Source organism: Schizosaccharomyces cryophilus (assembly GCF_000004155.1).
Source record: "Schizosaccharomyces cryophilus OY26 unplaced genomic scaffold supercont4.9, whole genome shotgun sequence".
NCBI lineage: Eukaryota > Fungi > Ascomycota > Schizosaccharomycetes > Schizosaccharomycetales > Schizosaccharomycetaceae > Schizosaccharomyces > Schizosaccharomyces cryophilus.
In genome coordinates, this window is record NW_013185632.1 from 427111 (window position 1) to 446982 (window position 19872).

At 37.4% G+C, this 19872-nt stretch overlaps 10 protein-coding genes and 1 non-coding gene across 11 annotated transcripts; 4 read left to right on the plus strand and 7 right to left on the minus strand.

Annotated features, from left to right (window-relative positions):
• Positions 1-150: 150 nt before the first annotated feature.
• Positions 151-1803, plus strand: SPOG_04268 (lysine methyltransferase; the record flags this gene model as incomplete). Its single annotated transcript, XM_013170344.1, has 2 exons — positions 151-893; positions 942-1803. 2 exons carry the CDS (start codon positions 151-153, stop codon positions 1801-1803), a joined length of 1605 nt encoding a protein of 534 aa, XP_013025798.1.
• SPOG_04267 (GTPase binding protein Rid1) lies at positions 1750-4818 on the minus strand. The gene is made up of 4 exons (XM_013170343.1): positions 3032-4818; positions 2753-2900; positions 2132-2664; positions 1750-2081 (listed from the first exon to the last, which is right to left on the minus strand). Exons 1-4 carry the CDS (start codon positions 3448-3450, stop codon positions 1979-1981), a joined length of 1203 nt encoding a protein of 400 aa, XP_013025797.1. The 5' UTR covers positions 3451-4818; the 3' UTR covers positions 1750-1978.
• Positions 4524-6187, plus strand: SPOG_04266 (ING family Png2). The gene is made up of 4 exons (XM_013170342.1): positions 4524-4589; positions 4631-4702; positions 4752-5322; positions 5393-6187. Exons 1-4 carry the CDS (start codon positions 4538-4540, stop codon positions 5625-5627), a joined length of 930 nt encoding a protein of 309 aa, XP_013025796.1. The 5' UTR covers positions 4524-4537; the 3' UTR covers positions 5628-6187.
• Positions 6142-8102, minus strand: SPOG_04264 (translation termination factor Rrf1). Its single transcript, XM_013170340.1, has one exon. The coding sequence runs from the start codon at positions 7975-7977 to the stop codon at positions 7225-7227; it is 753 nt and encodes a 250-aa protein (XP_013025794.1). The 5' UTR covers positions 7978-8102; the 3' UTR covers positions 6142-7224.
• On the plus strand, positions 6148-7100 carry SPOG_04265 (copper chaperone Atx1). The gene is made up of 3 exons (XM_013170341.1): positions 6148-6303; positions 6342-6423; positions 6557-7100. Exons 2-3 carry the CDS (start codon positions 6348-6350, stop codon positions 6685-6687), a joined length of 207 nt encoding a protein of 68 aa, XP_013025795.1. The 5' UTR covers positions 6148-6303; positions 6342-6347; the 3' UTR covers positions 6688-7100.
• A 157-nt stretch (positions 8103-8259) lies between the features above and the next one.
• On the minus strand, positions 8260-12754 carry SPOG_04263 (cleavage factor one Cft1). Its single transcript, XM_013170339.1, has one exon. It carries the CDS (start codon positions 12653-12655, stop codon positions 8375-8377), a length of 4281 nt encoding a protein of 1426 aa, XP_013025793.1. The 5' UTR covers positions 12656-12754; the 3' UTR covers positions 8260-8374.
• On the minus strand, positions 12715-13318 carry SPOG_04262 (RNase P and RNase MRP subunit Pop8). The gene is made up of 3 exons (XM_013170338.1): positions 13189-13318; positions 12986-13144; positions 12715-12929 (listed from the first exon to the last, which is right to left on the minus strand). Exons 1-3 carry the CDS (start codon positions 13239-13241, stop codon positions 12803-12805), a joined length of 339 nt encoding a protein of 112 aa, XP_013025792.1. The 5' UTR covers positions 13242-13318; the 3' UTR covers positions 12715-12802.
• Positions 13319-13323: 5 nt separating this feature from the next.
• Positions 13324-14761, minus strand: SPOG_04261 (3-keto sterol reductase). Its single transcript, XM_013170337.1, has 3 exons — positions 14677-14761; positions 14193-14631; positions 13324-14134 (listed from the first exon to the last, which is right to left on the minus strand). The coding sequence occupies exons 1-3, from the start codon at positions 14715-14717 to the stop codon at positions 13598-13600; spliced, it is 1017 nt and encodes a 338-aa protein (XP_013025791.1). The 5' UTR covers positions 14718-14761; the 3' UTR covers positions 13324-13597.
• A 140-nt stretch (positions 14762-14901) lies between these two features.
• Positions 14902-17031, minus strand: SPOG_04260 (tRNA dihydrouridine synthase Dus2). Its single transcript, XM_013170336.1, has 3 exons — positions 16626-17031; positions 15813-16462; positions 14902-15751 (listed from the first exon to the last, which is right to left on the minus strand). The coding sequence occupies exons 1-3, from the start codon at positions 16792-16794 to the stop codon at positions 15110-15112; spliced, it is 1461 nt and encodes a 486-aa protein (XP_013025790.1). The 5' UTR covers positions 16795-17031; the 3' UTR covers positions 14902-15109.
• An 82-nt stretch (positions 17032-17113) lies between these two features.
• On the plus strand, positions 17114-17186 carry SPOG_16406. Its single transcript has one exon. It is a non-coding gene; the product is annotated as a tRNA-Phe (tRNA).
• A 198-nt stretch (positions 17187-17384) lies between these two features.
• On the minus strand, positions 17385-19551 carry SPOG_04259 (heat shock protein). The gene has a single exon (XM_013170335.1). It carries the CDS (start codon positions 19422-19424, stop codon positions 17583-17585), a length of 1842 nt encoding a protein of 613 aa, XP_013025789.1. The 5' UTR covers positions 19425-19551; the 3' UTR covers positions 17385-17582.
• Positions 19552-19872: the final 321 nt, after the last annotated feature.

Below are 19872 nucleotides of genomic sequence, written 5' to 3' on the forward strand. Positions count from 1 at the left end.
TGAATCAGCTACAACATTTCAATCACTTTTTTTTTGGAATTTAAGTACTTGCACGAAATTTTTGGCTTGCAGCAGGCTTCCTTATTATAATTATTTTTTTGGTTAGTAGTCCAACTTTGAAGTCATCCTAAAATTAACGTAGGAGAGCATATGGATAAACTATTAGCGGAAGCCGCAAAAAACGGGTGCAAGCTACATAGTCAAGTAGAGTTTGTTTCTGCCGACGATGAGCTTTCTACTTACGGTGAATATGTAGCTACCGCAAAGGCTGATATTGAACCAAATGAAGTCCTTATTTCCTGCCCATTTGAATATGCCATCACTTATGAAATAGCTTTAACTTCTCTACAATCCATAAATCCCAATTTTATTTCCTTGTCTCGAGAAGTAGTTCTATATACCTTTTTGGCTTTGGAAAGCTTGAAAGCATCGGAAAGCAAATGGGCTGCATATATTGAGTATCTTCCCAAAAGATTTAATACCCCCATATATTTCGACGATGCGGATAAGCAATACCTAAAAGCTACGAATATCGAGTTTGCTATGCAAGATCGATTGCACAATTGGCGACATGCTTACGAAGACGTTTTGAAATTGGGATCATTCTCTACAAATCTATTCACATTTGATCTTTTCATTTGGGCTGCAACTGTGTTTACATCCAGATGTTTTTCTTCTGGCTTAATTAATTCGAAAATCAGCAAGGAAGATGCAAGTCCTATTCTTCTTCCTCTGATTGATAGCTTAAATCATAAACCTAGACAGCCAATCCTTTGGAAAACAGATGTTCGAGATACTATGTCAATCCAGTTGGTATCTCAAAACGCTACTTCTAAAGGTCAGCAGATTTTCAATAATTATGGTCCTAAGGGGAATGAAGAATTACTTTTGGGGTATGGATTTTGCATAGAGGATAATGCGTTTGATAATGTTGCTCTTAGGGTATCTGTTCATCCTGATTTACCGTATAGAAAGCAAAAAACATCTGTCTTGCAACAGGACAGCACTTTTAACTTGAATAATCTGATATTTTTCTTCCCTAAAAATGCGGATTTTTCGGCGTTTGAAAAAGTCTTGCAATGCCTTACTGTTGTTAGTGCGTCGTCTTTGGAATTAAAGCGTATTCTGGCCCATCAAGCTATGTTTGGGTTATCTTCCTATAACTCGTCTCTGCGCGGTAAAATCAAGTCATTTGAGATTTTACTCATGTACATAAATTCGCGCCTGCAGCTCCTTTTGAACAATAACCCGAAGCAGAGTCCTACAAACATACGCCAACAATGGGCTAACATATATAGAAAAAGTCAAATAAGTATCTTGGAACGATCTTTAGAAAAAGTGAAAGATTTCATGGAAAGTGAACTGAAAAAGGTATACCTTCCGCTCCCTAACCTTTTGCAATACCTTGTCCTGAACTCCATTTCTGTTTTTCTACTTCAGCATCCCAACTTTTCTCCTCTTTCAAAAGTAATTACAGAACTCTACGGAACTACAGATGCCGAGAGCATTGCTGCTAGTGAAGAACAAGATAACGTTGTACTTTTAATGTGTTTATATTGCTTATCTGCTCAAGAAACACTTCCCTTTTCAATAAAGATGCTTCAAGAAGGATATCCTGCCTCAAGCACGGAAGAGGGAGACGAGGTCTTTGAAATTTTTGATGAAATGGTTTTTCAACATTATCCAGATGTTTTCGGCAATAAAAAATTTTTTAACAAGGAAAATATGTCATGGGCATTACAATTGATAAATGAAGAATCTATAGATTTTTCTGGATTTACATTTGTCATTGCACATACTTGAGACTTTCAGTAAAATTAAAGTAATGTCGCTTGGCTTAACCGGGCTTTAAAAGAGGAAGGATTTTTTTAGGAGAAAACAAAGAAAAAAGAAAATGTACAGAATGCATTAATGTGCAACCTTCAAATATATATGCATAGAATCATTACAGCTTAATAAATAAAAAAATTAGACTGTCTTAGGTAGAACCCATTTGGACGAATTTAAACGGCCATTTATCAGCCCGGGCCGCTTTAACCCACTCACGTAAAGAATCATGAAGTTTTTTATGAAATTTTTGACTTAAAAGTAAGTTAGCAATTTCGAAAGGGTCAAGTTTCTCGAAACATACCTGCTTTTTCGGAATCTCAATGCCATAATTCTCTCTAATCCACTGAATTGTAATTCAAGTCGCTTACGCATTCGATCCCTTTTGTTCAATGAAGCTAATAATTCATTAGCTAGTTGTATATGGGAGGCAACATAACTAGTTGCTTCCGTTTCAATGCCTTCAATAAATCCTAGCGGAGGATCATAAAGTTCGTCTAGATTAGGTTCCAATTCAACGATATTCTTATCATGATTCCAAACCCAAAATACGTTCTTTGCAACGTATTCTAGTTCGATTATCCATCTTCGATATGGTCGTTTTACTCGAGCCTCCTTCATAAAATCAACTTCCTCAAGTTCTTCTTCAGAATCCTCAAGAAATGAAAATACCTTTTTAGCGCCAACCTCTTTATTGGAATGAGCTTTGAGGTATAGGATAATTATTTGGATGATAACTTCTCGAGTAGCAAAGTCAGAGGGCTGCTTTTTTGAGAACAATAGTTGCACGAGTTCTTGAACGCGGTAGGAAGATCGTAACAAGCACTCTAACCCCAACTAAGACAAATTGTTAGTATACGAAACATCCTTAGTTCTCAATAAATAATTAAATATGTTTGCCCTTCACAAAGTGTAGAACTCTTACCTGAACTGTACACATGGCCTTAAGACAGAGAAGAAATTGATCCAAGAGAGCATCATGTAAGCTTTCTCTCCATTCAATTCTTGAAATTTTTTCAACGGTACAAAAAATTACACCGAATCCCCCATCGTGGATGAAACATGCGACCCACCTATATAAGTCAGCAATAACGAATTTACAGAGAAAGAATAATTGAATGACAGTATGAGAAAAGAGAAGCAATGAACTTTAATCTGCTAAACTGCTTCTTGTGTTTGAAATGATTCACCACATTAAACTTACAGAATCTGCTCTTTACGAAGTAAAAGGGCCAGTTTGTGTATTATAGTCTCATCCATAGATTCAATTCTGGTATTCACGATATAGGAAATAAAGTCAATTGGTTCGCTGTAGGACGGTTTTTTCTTTTTCCATGACAATATCCGGCTTCGTTTTTTTTTGTTTGATTGATTCAAACTATTCAGAATTTCTAGTTTTAAGTTATCGTTCAATGATAGCAGGCTTCTGGATGCTTCAGTAGAAAGTACTTGGGCTTTAATTAGATCTTCAAAGCATTGAGGGCTTGATTCTTCAGAGGTCGTTAAAGACATTTGTGATAACGACTCTGATTCTCGCTCAAGCGTTAATGTGCTATTTGAATTTCTATCAGAGCCTTCAGAACTAGAGCCTAGAAATCTTCGAAATGAGCGTAGGGTATTCATTGTCTAACTGCTCTATCAATCTAACTATAGAGCTTTGTTCCAAATTCACAAAACAAAAAGAGCGATCCTATAACTCAACAACAATGTGTTCATTCACCTAAACATTAAAAGTGCAGACAAAGGAATAAGTAAAAATCAACGTTGATCAACACATTTACATCTGTCACATTTGTAAGAGTGGGCTGGTATAGGAACTATGCACAGATTCACCAATTCTAGTTCGCTAAAGTTGAAGCTGAAGAAAACAATACCAGTCTTAAGAATTATATAGAAACATATTAATTGTTTATTTAGAAAAAATCGTTTCATCGGAGCATCTTGAAAATAGTAGCATATCCTAGTTCCCATGCTTCACATGTTTGAAGCAATACTAAAAAGGAAATCTGAAAGACAGTAGCTAACTGACTCAATCTTTAAATGAATCAAGTTGTACTTATGGCTCCAAGAAAGATAAAGGATCGAACATGATCTCTTTTCATGCAATCTCTATGTCGAACCAAGGAAACAGGCGAAAGAAGGCTAAAAGCATCAAATGAGTGCTATCTGAAACTTCGAAAAAGAGAAGGCTTCTTAGAAACCTATGGATAGTCGTTCACAGGCACTAGTCGAGCAGGCTCTTAGCGATCGACATGACCAATTTGAAGAGACAATATCTTGAGCAGGATGCCATATTTGAGCTCTGTTCGTTTCAATTCCTGTGAGCTAGGAACGAGTGTAACGAATTCATTATTCATAGTTCATAGAAAAGAGAATCGATTCCTCAAACATGAATCCCATCAACATGCGAATTCGAAGCGATGTCAGAAAATCTAAGGGATCATTCCAATGGAGTAAAACGATAATTACGGAAAAGCTATATAATTTAGCCTATCTTTAGAAATTATGGAAAGGTTTGTACGAGAAAAGTCTGATACAAGCTTCATCCTTATATAAACCAAAATAATAGGAAATAAAGAATTTATATTATTTTAGAAACTTCATTAGTCTATTCCAACAATTTTTTTAATAGAATTGAACAATCGAGGATAGCCTTCTATCATTATATGTGCGTGTTTTCGTCTGCGTGAACTTGCATACTGTCTACAACATGGGGACGACTGGCATTGAGGTTTTTGCCGCTCTAAATGATTTTACAGATGGTAAGAAATAAATATTGGAACTATTGGATTACTAATTTTAGCCATTGTTTCCATTCCAGAGTCAGTATGCAGTAACTTTACGTATTTAAAAGAAGTTGATGCCCAGTCTCGAGGTACGTGTCTGTTATGGAAAAAGATTATAATGAACTAACCGAAAACAAGAATTAAAATCAAAAGTAACAGATGAAATTGAATCAATTTTGAGGAACGAAAGAACAGGAAGTCTTCCATTAAGTGATCGCTGTTTACAGCTAGAAAACCATATCAAAGAAATGCTCCCCTTTTCAGATTCCAAGATTTGTTTGGCAACAGAAGCGATGGGAAATATAAACCAGTGCATTGATCGACTGGATGCCGATTTTGAATACGTGGAGCTGGAGATTCCACAACAATTACGTTTAGGATATCCCGACCGGCGTGCTTTATTCAACCATCCTAATTCCGGTAATCAAAGGATAGAAGGAAAGAGAGAAACTCGAAGAAATCAACCTCAACAGCAGCACACTGATAATCAACAGCAGCATCAGCATACTTCTTACCCAGGACACCCCAATGAAGAGCGATCCTCTGTACTCCATGGAGACGAAAACGTGGACGTTCCCCATACTACTTATAGCACTCCTAGCAAGCGGCGAAAAGCAACTGCACACCAGAAATTATCTTCTCCCTCTCATAGAACAAAACCCAATGTGATGAATGTTACAGAACGAAGGCCGGGACGACGTGGAACTAGGTATGTATTTATTAATGGTGTAGACAGCCAGTAAAATTCATGCAAACCAGCTTTACTAACGAAAATTTAGACAAGCAACAGACGATCTTTCGGCAAAACCAGACATAGTGGAGCCGGAGGAATTGAACGAAGGCGAGCAACTGTATTGTTACTGTCAGCAGGTTTCCTACGGCCAGATGATTGGTTGTGATAACGAAAACTGTAAGCGCGAATGGTTCCATTTACCTTGCGTTGGTCTGGTAGAGCCGCCAAAAGGCATTTGGTATTGTAGAGAGTGTCGAGAAAGCATGAAGCATGAAGCTTGATGAAGTTTGGAGGAATATTTGATTTATTTATTAATTGCTGTCTGTTGTTTCTATTTTATTGTATTTTGTTCTTTTTGTTTTTGTGTAGAAAGTTTTCCTACGTCTACAAGACTCCATGATATAGGATTAATGGAAAAGATTCCCTGATGGACTATTACACTTTGCGATTTTCGATTGGTATTATGTTTCTTCTTTTTCATAACGATTAGACTGATCGGTGAATGTTGCAGACCTCAAAACTAAGGTCATAATATGATAGTCTCTCGTTTGAAAGCCAATACACGAATTAATGAGATAGTTGGCAATAGTAACTTGCAAGTGCTTGAGATTTAATATTATACAATGAACATGAGTTTGTTGATGTAAACCAAAGCCTTTTCAAGTCTTGATAAAATTGCATCACGTTGAAAGGACACATACAGAGGGAAGAAAAAATATGAATTATATACAAGCGAAAAAGTCATAAAAGAAAACAATACTACATTTTAAATAAACTGTGCCATGCTGCATGGTTGCCCGTTTTAATATGAGTTAAAATTGCCTTTTTCACTGTTCCAAAACATTAGGTATCTTGAGAATTTCAGTACCTCGTTTATATTGAGCTACAAACAAAACCTGTTCTGCGCCTAACTTTGTAATCTTCTTCATCGTTCGTATTCTAAAAACAAACATATTCGTAAGTTTGAATGCAACTTGGAGAGACTAAGCATTTAGAAAAATATGAAGTACTCATTCAATGTTGTGATGACTTGTGATGGATGCAAAAATGCCATCGATCGAGTTCTAAACCGTTTAGGTAAGTGAATTATCTGGAGTATATCAAAGGAATGACTATCATGCAGCAATATATTGAAGTCCTAAGTGCTGGCATGAAAAGAGTTTCTTGTACTAAATCAGATTCGTACGGTTTCACTAATGAACAAACATAGGAGTTGAGGAAAAGACTATTTCTTTAGAATCCCAGGAAGTTTTTGTTATTACTGACAAACCGTACGATGCAGTATTGGAAACAATCAAGAAAACAGGAAAAGAAGTTCGTTCTGGAAAAACTATCGAGTAAAATATACTGGTGTAATGGCTTTTATTTTCAATTGTCTTGCCTTTATATTTTAAATCAATAACTTTAAACCAACTAGGAATGAATTAGAATTTGGTTACGGTACTACTCTTCCAATCTTCTTTTTTCTCTTCGGTCTTTTCTTAGCCGTGCTTTTATAATTAATTCATACAACTGACTATCTTTGCTGCTCAAATGAAAGAACCCCCTTTCTCAATTTTTTCTCCTCTAAGCTTTAATTCCTGCCTGAATGTGTTTTAACTTTTGCTTGCAAATGTCACTAAAGAGCTGCAACCTTCAAACAAGGGCTCGCGAAAATACCATATTGATTGCACAGCACAAAACTTTTGATAAAGGCAATAAGAATCCATCCGTATGCAAATGGTGTTCTCTACCGTATTGGTCAATGCCATCTTTTTTTAAGCATTGGTAGAGCGTGTAGATTCTAAATGAGAGCTACTTCTGTAAAACATTATACGTACACGAGTAGAAAAGGAAGACATAGAATGGAGTGAGTAGAATCTGAAAAACCTAGTCAAGTTATGGATTCAAGACTTTCTTTTGTACGTTGCTAAGAACGGTATCTAATGCTGACACAGACTTCTTGTAAAGTACTTGCATATGGTTTTCAGCGTCATAGCAATCATCTGTTGTCCATACCCGATCCTTCTTATATTTAGCAATCGCCTTTTTTACATCATTTCTGATAGAAGACAGCGCATCTTTGCTTTTCTTTGCATGGTTTTCAAGTTCTTTAGCTAACCGCTGTCTGCTTTCTTGTGTTGTCTTTTGAGGAACAACCATGATAGTTGATGAATCTGTTTTAGAAGCCTTAATCGGAAATGTAGATTCGTCCAATGCTTTTAATACATGCTTCATGTAAGATTCCTCGTATGGATGAATCATGAGCTGCTGGGCACTTTTTTTAGTAAGGGAAGCAACGTCGCGGAGCAATTGACTTCCACTTGAGCTTTTCTTAGAGGTAGATGATCCAAAATGAACAGAAAGCTTTTCTAATTGATTGAAAACTCCTTGATTCGGAGATAAAGCCATTTCCTTAAATCCCGCCTCTAATTTCTTGTGAATCTGAGACATATCATTTTCCATCTTCTTTAAGACATCGCTGTACGCTTCTGAATCTTTAACCTTCTCAGAAGATACCTTTTTACTTTTTTTTTCCTTCCATTGCGCGCTACTTATATGAAAATTCCGCACGTAATTTGGACGAATCCAAAAATTGCTAGAGAACTTATGCCATTGAGAAGCCCGTGAAATCATATTTAAATTTTTCATTTTCTTAACTTATAATTAAATTTACCTTTCAAAGTTTTCGCAAGTTTGTGATAGTCGTGGCCTATCTAGTAAGGACCAAAATTGTCGACATTCAAAGTTGTAGTTAGGTAAACATTCATATCGAGGTTACTCGCTTCATTTTCCTTAACACTTGCCTTATTACTTTTAATCTTTTTTCTTTTGAGTTAATAATTTTTATTACCATAGTTAATAGTAAATCTTGCTTTTCGATACGAGAAAGTTTCTTACCAATGTGAAAGTATTTACTAGAATACAGTCTAATATATGGGCAAACGCAAAGACATATAAGTAGAAATAACTCTCAGCATTCGCCTTTGAGCCTTTTATATTTTAAAGCGTCGCTATCTATACAATACAATCACGTAAAAACAAAAAATTACAGGTAGTTTAGTGATTCATCCAGCTCTACCAAATCATTCATAATTGTAGAGATCGGTACTCCACATTTGTGAGCCATTTCATGTCTATGAGCGACAGACATGTATGTAAACCGCTCAATTAACGTACCATCAAGTATCCGATGAGCAGCATTGCTCAAATTCGAAGCTGTGGAAATTAATCGATGCGACCGGGGATTCAATCCACCGACTGAATCCACTCTATTAGCTAAGTAATTTTGGATAATATTGAGACGACGATACACTCTTTCAGATACAGGACTTATCATCTGTAAACCTCCATCAGCGTTTACCATGACGCAAGAGAAATCATTTCCTGTATCGTACTCATAGTCATCTTGTCTTGACTTCTTCTCCTTTGGTACAATTTTCATAGCTGTAATTATATGACCAATATGAAAGTCACCTCTGGTAACCAATCGTTCACCTGAATGAGATTCTGGATTCTCAGGATCGTAGGCTAATAATCTCAAATTGCCCTTAGTATCAGCAACTACAAAATAAAGGTTTTCTCCTTGGACTAAAAAGTCCGCTGCTGTAACTGAGAATGCATCTTGACCCTTAGCAAAAAGAGTCATTCGATAAGGCTCTTCCGAAAAGCCAACGAACGAAACACTTTGTCGAATATCTCCAAAAAGAAGTAAATTTCTCAGACATTTTGCAGTAACGGTATAGCTTCCCAAATCTATAAAAGCTACGCCAACCAGATGGTCTTCATCCTCCAACGCCCGAATAATTATTTTTTGACCCTGCCCACTCAATAAATAGCCGTCCACTTCGCAGACAACAGCTACGGTACCTTTAATCTCTTCTCTTGTAACCAACTTCAGTTTATGTCGAGTTTCAGGTTGGCCTGGTTGAGGGACAACGTCAATAACTTCAAAAAGATAAGTAGCACCGCGAACAGCAACATCTTCACCTTTTGTAATAGAAGTTCCAACAGCGATATATGGTTTTCTAAGTTTTGTCGTCTCTGAGACTTCCAAATTTACAACAGACACAGACAAAGGGATCTCATATGGCAGGAATCCATAGCTATCAATAACGGTCCAGGTTAACGGTGAAATTAAATCCAAAGAGCCGGTATTAGCATAAGGTAGGTAATCCTTATCATCGTTTAACAGATATAATTCATTCCCATCCTCATCAGTGACAGTAAATTCAGACGGTACACAGCTTCCCACAGCATATATCATTTTAGTGGGATGATAAGCAATACCATTAATTTGCTTATCTAGTTGAATCTTTTTATATGCCCAACGAGAATCATAATTGAAATCATCCTGAAATTTACAGATGCGAATAAAAGAATTTTCATCCACATATATGTACCCATGTGGAGTATGCTCAGAATTAAAAGGCGCAATTGAAAGAATAGAACTTTCGGAAGTAACAGGATAAAATTTAGCATTTGAATGCTTAGTACTGAGTATATAAAAGGGCTTACTACCAGTAACAAACACAGCTGAGCGACTTCCCACCCTCTCAATGGCCACCATTTTTGAATGATCTATTGAACTAGTTGACTTTTCATACGAAGTAGACCCAGCATCACGAGGTAGTGCCCCTCCCACTTGGTATTCTCGAGTCATTCCTTCTTGGGGCACTTTTGCAAAAGAAAGTAGATTTCTCTGTAGGGTCTCGTCATAAAAAACGAATGCTTTATATACCGTTATCTCATTCATTCTCGAACGCAGGAATAAATGGGGTTCCTTAAAATCATCGCCCAAATCAGCTACCAATAATTCAACTAATTCTTGACTAGATTCGGAATTGAAGTAAGTAGTTTCTGACTTTAGCCCATTGCATAAAGTTGGGGGGAGATCAAAGACATCACACTCCATCAAAATAGAGAAATCGATAAGGTTAAACACTTTTAGTACACCTTCTGCGGTCAAAGCAAATAAAATTGGATGCTTTTCTAGTAATTGCTGATCAAGATTACTGACATTCTTTTCAGTGACTACGTTGGCATCTGCTTCAGAAACGCTCTTGGTTTGGGTATTTTCATTTTGACCATCATCATTCAAAGCACCATATATTCCTGAGGTTTCGTTAAAACCCGCTTGATTTCGCTCAGAATCATTCAAAGTCCGAAAAAGTCTAGAAAATATCGTTGAATTTCCAGGCGCAATCAACGAAGCGGTTTTAACGCTCGAAAGTTGGCTATGTAAATCGGTCCTCGTAAGCAACTGTGATCTCAAATCCATCCGATACAAGGAGATATCACCACCTAAAAATACAATAACTATGCAAGGATCACAAATACTGGTTGACACCACAACCTGGTTTTTTCCAAAATTGAAAAGTTGGGTCCTTTTCAAGGTAGAGTCATAAACGTGTATGCTTGTGGGACATATCTGTACCATTCTCATTCCAGACATTAGTGAGCCTACATTGATCGTTTTCGAATGTTTGTTGAAATCCGAATTCTCTACTTCGTCAAAAGTTTCACCTGCAGAAAACATAAAAGATTCATCGTTTACAGATAAGACTAAATAGGCGTCTGGTTCCATATTCATGTAAGACGTTTGTACTCTTCGACGCGAACGCCTTTGTCTCCCTGTAAGGCTCACAGACCATAAAGCTTCACAGCCTTGGAAAACAAACTCACCAGCGACAAGAGGAAAAATACTTCTACGAAAAACGACAAGCCCGCCAGCTCCACCAGCTCCACTAGTTCCAACCAGCTCAAGAGGTCCATGGTTATCTTGTGGATAGTACGCTAAAGAGCCAGCTTTACCAATAGCAAAGTCTGTTATAGGTCCAATATTGAGCAAGACGTCAAAAATACTAATTCGAAGAGGTCCGTTTTCAAAAAGCACTTTACCTTCAGTATCGTTACGATCGTTGGTATCATATATGTCGAGCATTTCTTCCATTTCAGCATCATTAGTAGAGTAAAAGTCCTCATTTTCATTATCTTCTGTGCTTTTTGATAAGTTTGAGTGACGATTCCAATGAACTAAATAGCTATCCGTCACCTGGCTTCCTAAAAATATCATGTTTTCTCCAATTGGTAAAGCTGTAGTCACACCAGCTCTCAAGAAGTCATCGTTTAAATCCAAGTTTAGGTTTTGTAGAGAGAGACCTTTTACTGTCTTTCCATCCAAAATAAAATCAACGTAAAAAAATTGACCGGAAGTAAGGATTAATAGTACAAACGGATTTTCCACTTTTGAATTAACTAGAGGTACCGCCATAGTTCCCTCTAGTTCCATATTAAAGTTCGATTGATCTTGAAGAGGAAAGTTCGTACACTTAGGATAAAACGTATTAACGCCTACACCAACAGTACGTCCTGCTGAGTCCACATATATAAGTTCATTACCACCAATCAATAAAGAACCACCTAGAGGCATTGGTATTGGGACTAACTGGAAAATATCATACGGAAGGTTTTGTATTGTGGTGATCACGGCACTAGCACCCTGATCCAAATCTAAAGTAACGAGAGAGAAACAAACATTGTCTTTCACAATCGGAAGGGTAACTGTGGTTGTTTGCTGAGGGCTGTATAAGATAGCCAGAGTTGGTTCTCGGTACCCATGTAGAAATTTAACATCTAGTATTCGTGCAATTGTGGACTCTAACTGAGAGGAATCTAAAACAAAAGAAGGTTTATAAGGAGTTATAGAGTTCAAAATGCTTTTAGGACCGTCTATGGTTGCTTCCTCCATTTCAAGGTCGTCAAGTTTGGGGAAAGGAATAATCGCCATCATGTCTGTGTGGAACCTCAGCAAACAACAATTAGAATCTGGATCAACAATCAATTGTGTTGGGCTATGATTTGTGCATGGCATTGTTGGTTTAACTACCTCGTAATAATGAAGACTAGTAGTAACCAGGCTTTGAGTTTTCATGTCCCACTCCAAAATAGATATTTTGGCGTAATCTGTCAACATAACTAACAGATCGCATCCCTTATTTCCTTTTCCCTCTAGAATGGAAAGAGCGGTAACTGTTCCAAAAACTTGAAATTGACTTACGAGACGTAAAACGTAACTAGTATGTTCATGAGTACGAATCAAATGCATATTCGTCTCCATAAACGCTTGACTATCGTCAATTAAGTTATTTGTATAGTCATTTTGTGTAGAAGCTTCAGATTCATCCTTTTGAACTTTCTCAATCTCAAAAACATAAAGGGAGTCGACTTTACCAACAATCAAATTATTGGAAGAAGGTGAAGATAATTTTCCTTGAACAGCATTTTTAACGGCTGTAGAATCCGTCAAACTTTGAAATATAGTTGACATAAAGCCGAAAACATATATGTTGTGTTCTAACCACACGAAGAGGTTGAGAAATAATGGTAGTGGATGTACGCCCGTGTTTGCTATTTAAGGTAAATTAATTTAGTAGCTTGCTCAAAAAGAAAAATGAAATGACTTTAAAGTAATAATTTAGTAAAATGAAATCGGTTTGGGTCCAATTTTAAACAAAAAATTTGATGCATGTAATACTTGAAAACGGACTTGCTCTGGCTCTCGAATATAAGAACCAAGGGCTAATAAAAGTTTCTCAGAGTCACTAGAAATGTTAGCCTGAGATATGATTCATCAAAACGCGTTCAATGTATAACGTACTTGATGTGACACCTGAGATACAAAAGCGACGCGTCCCTGTGAATTATATCCACGGAAATAGCTGATCCAAAGATCCCGAAAGATTGAGAAAGAGCTAAAGTAATGAAATGCCTTAAGGTTAGTTCTTCTAGTTCAATCTCCATCGAAGAATTTTGGAGTCTGCAATGGTTAGCAAGGAGTCTTGGCACTGAAGGAAACCTTACATTTTCACTAGTATATAATAATTTTCACTTTTTATACGTTGATGCAAAACCATGATCTGTTCAAAAAAACCAAGAATGGATCAAGTAAGTTCTAATAATTGGTAGTGAGAAGTTTCAAGCTGTCATTTTTACTGTGCGAAAAGAATGTTTTCAATCCTTATAAGCTCTTTTTATTGTTTTTTTACAAAATCATTAAAAAAAGAAATAAATTGGCCTATGAATGAATTTTTGATATGCCGTTCTCTGTCTATAGAGGATCCTCAAGTTTATATAACATTATTAAAGCGGAAGTCAATCTTGAATTTATGTGGCTTAAAAGTTATGAGTAATAATAATGAGAGGAAAGCTTTCAGTGATATTCCAAATATATCTGTTCATAAAGTGTATCTAGCATATGAGATGAAGAAAATCACCGCACATTGAGTTTATGCTTCCATTCTCGGTATAAGTTTTGCATATAAGTCATGCATTTTTCTTTATCGGAAGGAAGTACTAATTCAACGGACGTAGGAAGAATCTTTTCCTTCCCAAACATAGTAGTGGCACTTCCCCATTTTATATTTTCGTCTTCTTTGTGAGAATGAATAGCTATCCATAGGTAAGAAAAAGCTGCTATGTAAGGAGAAACGGTATGCCACGGACTACCCAACAAACGACAGAACCAGAAAGCGAGCTTGGCAAAGACCACAATAAAACCAAGAAAAGTTTCATACATATTAGTTGTGCACAATCCTGGGTGAACGACATATTGCTGGTACGGTAGACCACTTTCAATTTCAGCAAAATGCAAAATGTCTAATAAACGCTTCGACGACTGATAGGGTCTTTCGCCGTGAAGGCATTGTATATCGTCAAAGTTAAGAGATTCTTTTTTAGCAACAAGACTTCCAGTTAAAACTATTTTGGTAGAAGATCCCAGAACACGAAGTTCATTAAGACGTGTTTTCTAACTCATTAGCATTCAACACTAAACTTGATCTGACAAACAAATAATAATTTCTTACAAGATAATAATGGCCAAATACATTACTTTGAAAAATATAGCCCATGGAATCCTTGCTTGTTCGTCCCATAGCTTCCTTGTAGTAAGTTGGATAAGTAAGTGCCTTCACAGGATTCATTAGTGTAGCGAATATAGCTTGTATCCAATGAATACCTTGTAAATCCCATGTTCCTGCATTAAGATAAACGTAGTCCAATTTAGGGTACCGACTTTTGATTTCTAAGGCAGCCGCTTCAACCGATTCCATATCTGACAAGTCCAAAAGAACGTATTCCAGCCTAATTTTCCTTTCCGGAAATAACTCCTTTAATCGTTTACAGGCATCTTCAGCTTTTGCACGACTCCTGCACGTTAAAACGATGGTAAACGTTTCTGGTTCATCTTCTATTCTAGGTTTATAGAATTCTAATAAACGAGCGGCGATACCAAATCCTAAACCGCTAAAAAAAAACATTAGTTAATGATGTATTTTATTCTCAATTTACCTGTTAGAACCAGTAATTAACGCATATTTTCGAAAGCTCATGCTTAGGTTGGTTAAAGAAAGGCGGATGAAATCAAACGACTTTTATGTGTGTGCCCTATTGTTTGAAAAATATCAGGACGAGTCAACTTACATTGATTTTGACTATTACTGTATAGTATCGCCCAGGTATATTATGAAATGATCAAGATTTTGTTTAGACAAACATGCTACGACATACAAGTATTAACGCTTCCATTAAAAACGAAATATATATATATATATCATACTTAAAAAAGAATGTACCTGAAACAAAATATTACAAAAAGATAAAGAGATACTCAGATTTCCATTGAAGTAAGTTAACCTGCTTCCAGGAAATCTTCTAAAAATTTAGGGTGAGGATATCGTAAAATAAATAGCAAGTCTGCGATTAAAAGAAAAAGGAGTGATGTTTAGGTAGCGACTTCTTTATTAGTGTTAGAGCTTTGTATTTTTCTGAAAAGGATATCGTAGATAGAATGGGACTGGACGTTTGGAGACTCGTCGTCTTTGCTAGATTCCTGTTGTGGAATACATAAAGACTCGATTTCAGCTGCAGAAAATTGTAGAATCTGCTTATGGGCATTTAAGGCCTCGAAAGATATAGACTGTTTTTCTTTAGAACAGACGATCAAATCAGACTGACTAATTTTGGAGGCTAAATCATCAGTGGAGACTATGACCAAATTAATTCCATGACTCCTATATTTCTCATCATAACCTTGATATTCTTCAGATCTTTCATTGTCTGATTTGTAAACAATCACTTTGGTGAATGAAGCAGCAGCTAACTGCTTTATGGCATTTTCCGTCGAAAATGCTTTCAGAAGCTTAGAACCGTTTTCAAAAGCGAACAGAATTGACTTTTCATGCTTAGAAACAGAAACAGTTCCAGAAGCATCAGAGTGCTTTTGCTCTAATGCGAAAATTTTTTTTAAATCGTCATAGCTCTTTGCACATTGGGCAGCTTGTCTAACGTCTTTTCTGAATGCTCCTTGCATGATTTGGGTTAGACAATACTTCGTGTTCCCAAAGTTGTTTTCAACCTCCAATGCCTATATTTGTTAGGAATAAAATATAAAACAAGTAAAAAATCTAAAATTTTTAGAAACACACCATTTTAAGGTAGTCCAAAGCCAAATCATGATTAGACAAAGGACCTTCTGAACGTAAACAAGAAACATTTTTTTCTGCTGCTCGAGCAATCAATACACCATCCAGATTGTACTTTTCTATAAGCTTTTTACCGTCTTCATGACCAGACACGTCTCCATTAGCAAGAATGGAAACACCATATTTTCTACAGACGTTGACAATATCATGAAGATAATCTCGCTTTGCTGGTTCGGTATTCCGCATTGGCGCTGTACGGCAATGAACAGTAATTGCACGAATCCCAGTAGAACAAAGACGCTCTATTAATGCAAGTGTTTTCTCTTTTGTTTCTAAAAGACGGATTTTGCAACTAATCGAAATGTTGTACGGGACTCCTACCTCCTTTACCAAAGCCTGCAAAATTGATATAAGGCGATCTGGTTCTTTTAAAAGACCCGCACCCATACCAGCATGAACAGAGAAGTGCTTAGGACATCCACAGTTCAAATCAATACCAGCAACATCGTTAGCAACAAGCTTTGCTGATTCCACAGCTAGATCTGGAGAAGCAGAACCTAGTTGGAAAACCAATCGATTAGCCTCTAAAGGATGCACACGAAAGAGAACTTTGTTTGTAGGAGGCTTAACAAAATCGATACAATTCACTCGATCTAAAGCATAATTAGTTTCTTTTCACTAGAAAAATAAATTTTAAAGAGAGAAGATGATGTAAACATTGCTAGTTGAAAAAAGGCGCACTACTTTGCGTACACAATTGGATCAATCGCAATAGGAGGGACCTCAAATATAACAATGCATTCTCAAAAGACTTACCATTTACTACTCTCTGGACAGGAGTCCCGCCAACCAAAGCTTTGTCTACAATTTCCGGCCCCCAAACCAAGTTTGCTCCATAACGAAGAGCTAATAATCTCGTTGGAAGCTCTCCAATTCTTACCATGGGAGCTAAGCAAATCTTATTACTGTAATTCAGTAGTCCCATTTTGTAGCATACAGCGTCGGAATGAAAACGAGTGCAACCCGTATGTACTAAAGGCAATTCCTCGAACTGTCAGTAGTATAAATTTTCAGTAGTGGCCAATTATAGTGGTCACTACCATTCTTATATATTTATGTTAGCAAGCAACTTTTATTCGTATTTAAAATAATTTTCTTTCGAATTTTTTTTTTATCTTTACTTAACACAGAACTGTAATTGTCTTAATCGTTTTGTAAAAATAGTCGAACTCTCATTTTATTCTTGCGATTTATTAATCAAATAGGGTTCGATACTTGCTTCTGCAAACGAAATACTAACGAAAGTCGCGGTGGTGTAGTTGGGAGCATGACAGACTGAAGATCTGTTGGTCACCGGTTCGATCCCGGTTCGCGACACTTTTTTGTTTCTTGTGAATTGAGAAAAGTTGTCAAAGAGAATATAGGTGTCAACCGTCTCTTCTAATGCACAGTACACATAAAGAAAATAAAATTTAATAATAATACCACATACATGTATAGTTTATAAACCAATAAATCCTCTATAATTACTTTTAATAATATTCATGCATCCTTACCGTACAAGGTCATCATAAATGCTTAATGAAGTACATTGCTTTCTTTATTGAAACTCCTAATTACAGCTGCTACAAAGCCGATAAATAAATCCCAACAATAACATAGATCCTAGTAATTATTATATTTTGTTTAACCCTAGACAATATTTAGTGGTATCAAAATATGTCTTCTAAATCAATTCCTCCAAAACTATGATATATACGTTGTATATCCTTTTTAACGGAGAGAGGCGAAGGCCTTTTGAACGGTACGCTTAAGACGAAGCTCAGACTTACGGAGAGCATCAGTGTTAGAGTCTTCAAGCTCCAATTGAGACATACATTCAGCCAATTGTTGTTCAATCTTAGACTTGTCACCACGCTTCAACTTCATCATAACATTAGGCTCGGAAATGGTGGTTTCAATGTTAGAAATGTAGGCCTCAAGTTGGCTCTTAGCTTCCAACTTCTTGGCGAAGTCCTTGTCTTGTTGCTTGAACTTGTCGGCATTCTCAATCATTTCTTGAATCTTAGCAGAGGAGAGGTGACCAACGGAGTTGGTGATCTCAATGTGAGCAGTGCGACCAGTAGTCTTCTCAAGGGCAGTAACCTTCAAGATACCGTTAACATCCAATTCAAAGGTAGCTTCCAATTCAGCTTGGCCACGAGGCATAGGGGGGATGCCAGTAAGTTGGAATTCACCAAGGGGCTCGTTCTCAGAGCAGTTGACACGCTCACCTTGGTAAACAGGGAAAGTGACAGTGGTTTGGTTGTCAGCGACGGTAGTGAAAGTACGCTTCTTGATGGTGGGGATAGCAGTGTTACGAGGGCAGACAACACCGAAAACGTTACCTTCCATGGCAACACCCAAAGAAAGAGGAACAACATCCAACAAAAGCAAGTCAGCAGTCTTGTCAGAGTCAGCCTTGTTGGTAAGGACGGCGGCTTGGACGGCGGCACCATAAGCAACGGCTTCGTCAGGGTTGATGGACTTGTTAAGAGGGCGACCTTGGAAGAAGTCAGAAACGAGTCTTTGGACCTTGGGGATACGGGTAGAACCACCAACAAGGACAATATCGTGAACATCACCCTTGGCGACCTTGGAGTCCTTCAAAACCTTGTCAACGGGGTCGATGGTCTTCTTGAAGGTAGTGGCGTTAATGTCCTCGAAACGAGCACGAGTGATGCTAGAAGAGAAGTCAACACCGTTAGAAAGAGAGTCAACTTCGAGGGTGGTTTGAGTGACAGAGGACAAGGCACGCTTAGCACGTTCGCAAGCGGAGCGAAGACGACGGAGAGCACGAGGATCTTCGGAGATGTCAATCTTTTGCTTACGCTTGAATTCTTGGATGAAGTGTTCAACCAAAGCAGCGTCAAAGTCTTCACCACCCAAGTGAGTATCACCAGCAGTAGCCAAAACTTCGAAAACACCACCTTGAATCTTCAAGAGGGAAACATCGAAGGTACCACCACCAAGGTCGAAAATGAGGACGTTCTTGGCAGCGTCGGTCTTGGAGTCGAGGCCATAAGCAATGGCAGCGGCGGTAGGCTCGTTAATGATACGGAGGACATTGAGACCAGCGATGGCACCAGCGTCCTTAGTAGCAGCACGTTGAGAGTCAGAGAAGTAAGCGGGAACAGTGACAACAGCCTTTTCGACACGCTTGTTCAACTTAGCCTCGGAGATTTCCTTCATCTTTGTCAAAACCATGGCGGAGACTTCTTGAGCAGTGAATTGCTTCTTTTCACCCAAGTAGTCGACTTCAATAGTGGGGATACCATTGTTATCAATAACCTTGAAGGGCCAGTGCTTAATGTCCTTTTGGGTCTCAGGATCTTCGTAACGACGACCGATAAGACGCTTGGCGTCGAAAACGGTGTTACGAGGGTTCATGGCAGCTTGGTTCTTGGCGGCATCACCGACCAAGCGTTCAGTGTCGGTGAAAGCAACAAAAGAAGGGGTGGTACGAGCACCTTGGTCGTTAGGGATAATTTCAACATTGGCGGTTTCCCAAACAGCAACGCAAGAGTAGGTAGTACCCAAGTCAATACCAATAGCACCTTCGTAAACTTCACTCATTTTCTGGCAACAAAAGTTAAAACTGACCCTCGATTTTTTGAGAGAAGTAGGTTATTGTAAAGTTGCACTTGCGGTGAACTTACAATATATGAGAACTCGCAGTCACACAAATTTTATACAATAAAATTTTATGAGCAAGTAGTCACTAATGTACTTCATTGTATTTCGTTATTATTTGCCCATCTCATGTTTATTTTTTTGCTTTTTCTTTTACCGGTAAAATTTTTTTTATTGTGCCACTAAAGGCCCTAAATTTTTTCGACTTTAATTTGCTTAGTGGTACAAATAATAATAGTTTATAAATGCCACCGCAGTAATCTTTTTTAACATATTTTACGCAACCGGCATAAAAATTTCAATGCATTTAACCGTAACATCCTTAAAGCCATACAACACAATAGAATATGCTTAAATGTTAAAATACTTTAACGCATTAACTGAATGAAAT